General features: G+C 42.6%; 1 protein-coding gene across 1 annotated transcript in view; it reads right to left on the reverse strand.

Annotated features, from left to right (window-relative positions):
- Window positions 1–9,269, reverse strand: part of LOC137536748 (uncharacterized) — a gene marked incomplete at its 5' end in the record, with an annotated part of 49,516 nt that overhangs the window by 39,259 nt on the left and 988 nt on the right. The window contains one exon of the mRNA XM_068258964.1: window positions 6,134–6,476. Coding sequence (XP_068115065.1) covers window positions 6,134–6,476 — 343 coding nt within the window. The remainder of the gene's footprint in view (window positions 1–6,133; window positions 6,477–9,269) is intronic.

Consider the following 9,269-nt stretch of genomic DNA (forward strand, 5'->3'; position numbering starts at 1 on the left):
GATGACAGGGTGACAGACAAAGACTGGGTGCCACCACCAGCACCTGGGGATGTCATCATCAGCAGCTCTGAGGAGGAGGAGGAGGAGGATGCGCTTGTGGGCCTTGCAAGGAGGCGCATCATTGCAAGCATTGGCAGCAGTAGGCAGGTCCCACAGCCTGCTGGTGTCTCAGGCTCAGCAGCAGCAGCAGCGGCATCTGCCAGTACCACCACCAGCCGCACCCAAGCCCCCCCCCCCCCCAACCACCACAGGGAGACAGGCCGGCAGCAGCGGCTCCAGGCCGTAGGGGGGGTTTCTTGTCACCAATCTGGCAATTTTTCACCATGTCCACAGTTTACAGCAAGTACGCCACTTGCAACCACTGTCAGCGGAAGTTGAGCAGAGGTGCAGACCCCTTAAAGTTCAGCACCAGCTCTCTTATCAACCATCTTGCTGCTAAACATTACCACCAGCATGAGGAGTTCCAGAGGCTGAAGGCATCTGGTGCTGGCAGTGGCACCACACCCATCACTGCACAGCCTTCAGCAGCAGCAGCAGCAACAGCAGCCACCCGCCCTCCTGCTCCTCCAGCACCACCAGCAGGAGTGCGGAAACGCACTGCTCCTCCCCCCTCTGCAACTCCTGCCGCCGACACTGAGGCCTGTTCTGGCAGCCAGTCCTCAGTGGCCTCCTCTGCTGTCTCCCCTGATTCCTGTGCTAGCAAAAAGCGACGCCAGAGCCTTTTGAGCGAGTCCTTCCAGGGGGTGGTTAGGGCTCTGCCTCCCAGCAGCCGTCGCGTGCGGCAGCTGAACGGCTTGCTGGCACGGGCCATGTGCTCCCAACTCCTGCCGTACACGCTCGTGCAGGAGGGGAGCGACATGCGTGCGCTGCTTGCTTGTGCAGCCCCAGACTGGCAGCTCCCCAGCAGACACTTCTTCGCCCGCCAGGTCATGCCTGCACTGCACCGCTTTGTCATGGCCAATGTTGAGCGAGGGCTGGAGCACGCGGTTGGTGAAAGGGTCCACGTCACCATGGACTCCTGGAGCAGCCGCTTTGGGACAGGCCGCTACCTGTCCTTCACTGTCCACTGGGTCAGCTTGGTGGAAGGGGGTGAGGATGGGAGAGCAGCAGCGGGCACAGCAGCAGCAGCAACACAGTGGGTGGTGCCACCCCGCAGGGTCAGGGGAACTGCAGCAGGTTCCTCCAATCCTCTGCCATCCTCCGGCACACCTGGCCAAACCCCCCGCCTCATCAGCAGCGTGAAGCCACGCCACTGCCAAGCGCTGCTGCAATTGGTCAGCCTTGGGAAGACCAAACTGACGGTAACCCATGTGTTGGCCAAACTCCAGGAGCAGGAGAGGATTTGGCTGACCCCCAGAGGCCTCAGAGTCGGAGAGGTGGTGGCCGACAATAAGGCCAATCTGGTTGCCGCAATCGACAGGGGAAACCTGACCCACATCCCCTGTCTTGCCCATGTGCTGAACCTGGTGGTGCAGAAGTTCTTGCGCACCTACCAGGGGATGGGCGAACTGCTGGAAACGGCAAGGAATGTTGTGCGTCACTTCCGGCGCTCGCCTGCAGCCTCTGCGAGCCTGGAAGACGTGCAAAAGGAGCTGGAGCTGCCACGCCATCGGCTGATCCTTCACGTTCCAACTCGCTGGAACTCCACCCTGGCGATGTTGGAGTGTCTGGTTGAACAGAAGCACGCTGTCAACCAGTACCTTGCCCTGGCCACTGTGTCCGCCGCTCAGACAAGGGACAAGACCAGCAACATCCCGTCCATCGTCCCCGATGACGACTGGGGGCACATGCAGCAGGTGTGCTTAGTGCTGGCTCCCTTTCTGCAGGCCACCAACATGGTGAGCAGGGACCATGCTATGGTGTGCGAGTGGGTGCCCCTGGTTTGTCTGCTGAACAGGGCCCTCGATGCTTTGCTGGAACAGGGAGCGGCAGCCTTGGCCCAGCAGGAGCGGCATGCAGCTGCACAGTCCACCTCTGAGGGGGAGGAGGAGGAGGACTTGGTGGAGGTCCCTGACCTTGCTGCTGATGAGGGGGATCAGCACAGTGCAGTGGCAGAGGAGGAGGATGAGGACAGCACTGCCGTCGATGTGCCAGCACACGTGGCCCGCCTCTTCCCAATGGCAGCGCACATGCTGACGTGCCTGCACAGGGACCCCAGGGTGATCCAGATGAAGCAGAGGGAGGACATCTGGATCAGCATGATGTTGGACCCACGCCTCAAGGGGAAGATGAGCCAGTTCCTGCCTCCTACAGGAGGAGACCCAGCGCAACAAATAAGGAGCTTGCAGCAGGCCCTTGTTGAGCGCTTGGAGGAAGCCTTCCCCCAGCCTTCCACCCCCACTGTCCAGCCAGCACAGAGGCAGCAGCAGGTGCCTGCATCCAGCAGCAAGCGCCCCACAGGCCTGCTGTCTCTCAGCAACGAGCTCTACAGGACTGTAGAGGCTCCAGCAGTGACTAGAGAGGAGGTGCATGCAGCAGCATCCTCCTCCGGTCACAGCCAGCGCCTGACCCGCATGGTGGCTGACTACATGGGGTCCTACAGCGACCTTGACAGCGATGCCCCTGTTGATCCCATGGAGTATTGGGTCAAGCGCCTGGAGATCTGGAGCGAGCTGGCGCAGTACGCCCTGGAAGTGCTGTCCTGTCCCCCTTCCAGCGTGCTGTCCGAGCGCTGCTTCAGTGCAGCTGGTGGCGTGGTCACCGAGAAACGCTCACGTCTGTCTCACAAGTCTGTGGACAGACTGACGTTTCTCAAGATGAACCAGGCGTGGGTGGAAGGCGAGTTCCTGGCCCCTGTTGTCGGCGAGAGGGGGACATGAACTGGCTGCCGGAACCATCGTTAATATGCCTTACCACCCTTTACCACCTCCTGGCTCCTGCTCACTACTAAACCAGCCTGGTTCAGTTTGACTATTATGTCGCCTGTAGCCACACATTTTACACCTACAGTGGGCTGCTGTGTACTGCCCTTCTGCTGTCTGTCTGTGTGTGTTTCCCACTGCCAGGGTACACAGATTTACCTTCTGCTGCCACTCTGCCACCAGCTATTACGTCCAACAATAGCTATATGTGTAATTTGCTGTAAAAAAAACAAAAAAAACATAAAAAAAAAAGGATTTAATTTTTCTGAGGTGCCCGGGTTGAAAACTGTGTTGTCCCAGTTGTGTATTGGACACGATGTGGGCTGCACGACCACTGTCTGGGACCTCCTGTTGTGTTTATTTACAGCTCTGGTATCACCGCTAGATACCAGGGCTATTATGTCACGCTGCCTACCTGCTGCCACACTCACACTACTCCTCCATTCCTCCTGCTGCTGCTGCTGTCTGTCTGTGTTTCCCACTGCCAGGGTACACAGATTTACCTTCTGCTTCCACTCTGCCACCAGCTATTACATCCAACAATAGCTATATGTGTAATTTGCTGTAAAAAAAAACTAACAAAAAAAAACATTAAAAAAAAAAAGATTTAATTTTTCTGAGGTGCCCGGGTTGACAACTGTGTTGTCCCAGTTGTGTATTGGACACGATGTGGGCTGCACGACCGCTGTCTGGAACCTCCTGTGTTTATTTACAGCCCTGGTATCACCGCTAGGTACCAGGGCTATTATGTCACGCTGCCTACCTGCTGCCACACTCACACTACTCCTCCATTCCTGCTGCTGCTGTAGGTCTGTGTTTCCCACTGCCAGGGTACACAGATTTACCTTCTGCTGCCACTCTGCCACCAGCTATTACGTCCAACAATAGCTATCTGTTAAATTTGCCTTAAAAAAAAAAGAAAAAAACAATAAAAAAAAAGGTTTAATTTTTCTAAAGTGCCCGGGTTGAAAACTGTGTTGTTCTAGTTGTGTATTGGACACGATGTGGGCTTCACGACCGCTGTCTGGGACCTCCTGTATTTATGGGCTGGTGCCACCGCTAAGTACCACAGCCTATTATGTCTCGCTGCCTGCCTCATTGACTGCCTGCTGCCACACAATCATACTCCTCCTGCTGCTGCTGCTGAATTTACCTCCTGCTGTCTGTGTGTTTCCACTGCCAGGGAGCACATACAATGGCGCTTCCACCATGCGCCACCAGCTATTTATTACGCTGAAAAATAGCTGCATTTCTTTAAAAAAAAACAAAAAAAAAATTATATACTTTTTAATACTTTGTGATATTATTTTTAGAGGTGTCCGGGTTGAAAACTGTGTTGTCCCAGTTGTGTATTGGACACGATGTGGGCTTCACGACCGCTGTCTGGAACCTCATGCTGTGTATTTACGGCCTGGTACCACCGCTAGGTACCACAGCCTATTATGTCTCGCTGCCTGCCTCATTGACTGCCTGCTGCCACACAATCATCCTCTTCCTGCTGCTGAATTTACCTCCTGCTGTCTGTGTGTTTCCACTGCCAGGGAGCACATACAATGGCGCTTCCATCATGCGCCACCAGCTATTTATTACGCTCAAAAATAGCTGCATTTCTTTAAAAAAATTATATAGAAGAGAAATAAGTGAAGAAGAAAAAGACGATATAGAAGAAGAAGAAGATATAGAAAAAGAAGAAGGAGAAGAAGGAGAAGAAGATATAGAAAAAGAAGAAGGAGAAGAAGGAGAAGAAGATATAGAAAAAGAAGAAGAAGAAGAAGAAGAAGAAGAAGAAGAAGAAGAAGAAGGAGAAGAAGGAGAAGAAGAAGAAGAAGGAGAAGAAGAAGAAGATATAGAAGAAGATATAGGAGAAGAAGGAGAAGAAGAAGATATAGAAGAAGAAGATATAGAAGATGAAGAAGAAGAAGAAGATGAAGAAGAAGAAGAAGAAGGAGATATAGAAGAATATATAGAAGAAGATATAGAAGAAGAAGGAGAAGAAGGAGATATAGAAGAAAAAGAAGGAGAAGAAGAAGAAGATATAGAAGAAGAAGATGAAGACAATATAGAAGAAGAAGATATAGAAGAAGATATAGAAGAAGAAGAAGGAGAAGAAGAAAATATAAAAGAAGAAGGAGAAGAAGGAGAAGAAGGAGAAGAAGGAGAAGAAGGAGAAGAAGGAGAAGAAGGAGAAGAAGGAGAAGAAGATATAGAAGAAGAAGAAGAAGAAGAAGATATAGAAGAAGAAGAAGAAGAAGAAGAAGAAGAAGAAGAAGAAGAAGAAGAAGAAGAAGAAGAAGAAGAAGAAGAAGAAGAAGAAGAAGAAGATATAGAAGAAGAAGATATAGAAGAAGAAGAAGATATAGAAGAAGAAGAAGAAGAAGAAGAAGAAGAAGAAGAAGAAGAAGAAGAAGAAGAAGAAGAAGATATAGAAGAAGAAGATATAGAAGAAGAAGAAGATATAGAAGAAGAAGAAGATATAGAAGAAGAAGAAGAAGAAGAAGATATAGAAGAAGAAGAAGAAGAAGAAGAAGAAGAAGAAGAAGAAGAAGAAGAAGAAGAAGAAGATATAGAAGAAGAAGAAGATATAGAAGAAGAAGAAGAAGAAGAAGATATAGAAGAAGAAGAAGAAGAAGAAGAAGAAGAAGAAGAAGAAGAAGAAGAAGAAGAAGAAGAAGAAGAAGAAGAAGAAGAAGAAGATATAGAAGAAGAAGATATAGAAGAAGAAGAAGATATAGAAGAAGAAGAAGAAGATATAGAAGAAGAAGAAGAAGAAGTTATAGAAGAAGAAGAAGAAGAAGAAGAAGAAGAAGAAGAAGAAGAAGAAGAAGAAGAAGAAGAAGAAGAAGATATAGAAGAAGAAAAAGAAGAAGAAGAAGAAGAAGATATAGAAGAAGAAGAAGAAGAAGAAGAAGAAGAAGAAGAAGATATAGAAGAAGAGGAAGATATAGAAGAAGAAGAAGAAGAAGAAGATATAGAAGAAGAAGAAGATATAGAAGAAGAAGAAGAACAAGATATAGAAGAAGAAGAAGATATAGAAGAAGGAGAAGAAGAAGAAGAAGATGATATAGAAGAAGAAGAAGATGATATAGAAGAAGAAGAAGATGATATAGAAGAAGAAGAAGATATAGAAGAAGAAGAAGATATAGAAGAAGAAGAAGATATAGAAGAAGAAGAAGAAGAAGAAGAAGAAGAAGAAGAAGAGAAGAAGATATAGAAGAAGAAGATATAGAAGAAGAAGAAGATATAGAAGAAGAAGAAGAAGATATAGAAGAAGAAGAAGAAGATATAGAAGAAGAAGAAGAAGAAGAAGAAGAAGAAGAAGAAGAAGAAGAAGAAGAAGAAGAAGAAGAAGAAGAAGAAGAAGAAGAAGAAGAAGAAGAAGAAGAAGAAGAAGAAGTTATAGAAGAAGAAGAAGAAGAAGAAGAAGAAGAAGAAGAAGAAGAAGAAGAAGAAGAAGATACAGAAGAAGAAGAAGAAGATATAGAAGAAGAAGAAGATATAGAAGAAGTAGAAGAAGAAGAAGAAGAAGAAGAAGAAGAAGAAGAAGAAGAAGAAGAAGAAGAAGAAGAAGAAGAAGAAGAAGAAGAAGAAGAAGATATAGAAGAAGAAGAAGAAGATATAGAAGAAGAAGATATAGAAGAAGAAGAAGATATAGAAGAAGAAGAAGAAGATATAGAAGAAGAAGAAGAAGATATAGAAGAAGAAGAAGAAGAAGAAGAAGAAGAAGAAGTTATAGAGAAGAAGAAGAAGAAGAAGAAGAAGAAGAAGAAGATATAGAAGAAGAAGAAGAAGATATAGAAGAAGAAGAAGATATAGAAGAAGTAGAAGAAGAAGAAGAAGAAGAAGAAGAAGAAGAAGAAGAAGAAGAAGAAGAAGAAGAAGAAGAAGAAGAAGAAGAAGAAGAAGATATAGAAGAAGAAGAAGATATAGAAGAAGAAGAAGAAGAAGATATAGAAGAAGAAGAAGATATAGAAGAAGAAGATGAAGACAATATAGAAGAAGAAGATATAGAAGAAGATATAGAAGAAGATATAGAAGAAGAAGAAGGAGAAGAAGAAAATATAGAAGAAGAAGGAGAAGAAGGAGAAGAAGGAGAAGAAGATATAGAAGAAGATGAAGATATAGAGAAGAAGAAGAAGAAGAAGAAGAAGAAGAAGAAGATATAGAAGAAGAAGAAGATATAGAAGAAGAAGAAGAAGATATAGAAGAAGAAGAAGTAGATATAGAAGAAGAAGAAGAAGAAGAAGAAGAAGAAGAAGAAGAAGTTATAGAAGAAGAAGAAGAAGAAGAAGAAGAAGAAGAAGAAGAAGAAGAAGAAGAAGAAGAAGAAGAAGAAGAAGATATAGAAGAAGAAGAAGAAGATATAGAAGAAGAAGAAGAAGATATAGAAGAAGAAGAAGATATAGAAGAAGTAGAAGAAGAAGAAGAAGAAGAAGAAGAAGAAGAAGAAGAAGAAGAAGAAGAAGAAGAAGAAGAAGATATAGAAGAAGAAGAAGATATAGAAGAAGAAGAAGAAGAAGATATAGAAGAAGAAGAAGATATAGAAGAAGAAGATGAAGACAATATAGAAGAAGAAGATATAGAAGAAGATATAGAAGAAGATATAGAAGAAGAAGAAGGAGAAGAAGAAAATATAGAAGAAGAAGGAGAAGAAGGAGAAGAAGGAGAAGAAGATATAGAAGAAGAAGAAGATATAGAAGAAGAAGAAGAAGAAGAAGAAGAAGAAGAAGAAGAAGAAGAAGAAGAAGATATAGAAGAAGAAGAAGATATAGAAGAAGAAGAAGAAGAAGAAGAAGAAGAAGAAGAAGAAGAAGAAGAAGAAATAGAAGAAGAAGAAGAAGAAGAAGAAGAAGAAGAAGAAGAAGAAGAAGAAGAAGAAGAAGAAGATATAGAAGAAGAAGAAGATATAGAAGAAGAAGAAGAAGAAGAAGAAGAAGAAGAAGAAGAAGAAGAAGAAGAAGAAGAAGATATAGAAGAAGAAGAAGATATAGAAGAAGAAGATATAGAAGAAGAAGAAGAAGAAGTTATAGAAGAAGAAGAAGAAGAAGAAGAAGAAGAAGAAGATATAGAAGAAGAAGATGAAGAAGAAGAAGAAGAAGAAGAAGAAGAAGAAGAAGAAGAAGAAGAAGAAGAAAAAGAAGAAGAAGAAGAAGATATAGAAGAAGAAAAAGAAGAAGAAGAAGAAGAAGAAGATATAGAAGAAGAAGAAGAAGAAGAAGAAGAAGAAGAAGAAGAAGAAGATATAGAAGAAGAAGAAGATATAGAAGAAGAAGAAGATATAGAAGAAGAAGAAGAACAAGATATAGAAGAAGAAGAAGATATAGAAGAAGGAGAAGAAGAAGAAGAAGATGATATAGAAGAAGAAGAAGAAGATATAGAAGAAGAAGAAGATATAGAAGAAGAAGAAGATATAGAAGAAGAAGAAGAAGAAGAAGAAGAAGAATACGATATAGAAGAAGAAGAAGAAGATATAGAAGAAGAAGATATAGAAGAAGAAGAAGATATAGAAGAAGAAGAAGAAGATATAGAAGAAGAAGAAGAAGAAGATATAGAAGAAGAAGAAGAAGAAGTTGAAGAAGAAGAAGAAGTTGAAGAAGAAGAAGAAGAAGAAGAAGAAGAAGAAGAAGAAGAAGAAGAAGAAGAAGAAGATATAGAAGAAGAAGAAGATATAGAAGATATAGTAGAAGAAGAAGAAGATATAGAAGATATAGAAGAAGAAGAAGAAGATATAGAAGAAGAAGAAGAAGATATAAAAGAAGAAGAAGAAGATATAGAAGAAGAAGAAGATATAGAATAAGAAGATATAGAATAAGAAGATATAGAAGATATAGAAGAAGAAGAAGATATAGAAGAAGAAGAAGATATAGAAGAAGAAGATATAGAAGAAGAAGATATTGAAGATATAGAAGAAGAAGAAGAAGAAGAAGATATAGAAGAAGAAGAAGAAGAAGATATAGAAGAAGAAGAAGAAGAAGAAGAAGAAGAAGGAGATATAGAAGAATATATAGAAGAAGATATAGAAGAAGAAGGAGAAGAAGGAGATATAGAAGAAGAAGAAGGAGAAGAAGAAGAAGGAGAAGAAGAAGGAGAAGAAGAAGAAGATATAGAAGAAGAAGAAGGAGAAGAAGAAGGAGAAGAAGAAGAAGATATAGAAGAAGAAGATGAAGACGATATAGAAGAAGAAGATATAGAAGAAGATATAAAAGAAGAAGGAGAAGAAGGAGAAGAAGAAAATATAGAAGAAGAAGGAGAAGAAGAAGAAGGAGAAGAAGGAGAAGAAGATATAGAAGAAGAAGAAGAAGAAGAAGAAGAAGAAGAAGATATAGAAGAAGAAGAAGAAGAAGATATAGAAGAAGAAGAAGAAGAAGATATAGAAGAAGAAGAAGAAGAAGAAGAAGAAGAAGAAGAAGA

The sequence above is a fragment of the Hyperolius riggenbachi genome, chromosome 10, assembly GCF_040937935.1.
Source record: "Hyperolius riggenbachi isolate aHypRig1 chromosome 10, aHypRig1.pri, whole genome shotgun sequence".
Lineage (NCBI taxonomy): Eukaryota > Metazoa > Chordata > Amphibia > Anura > Hyperoliidae > Hyperolius > Hyperolius riggenbachi.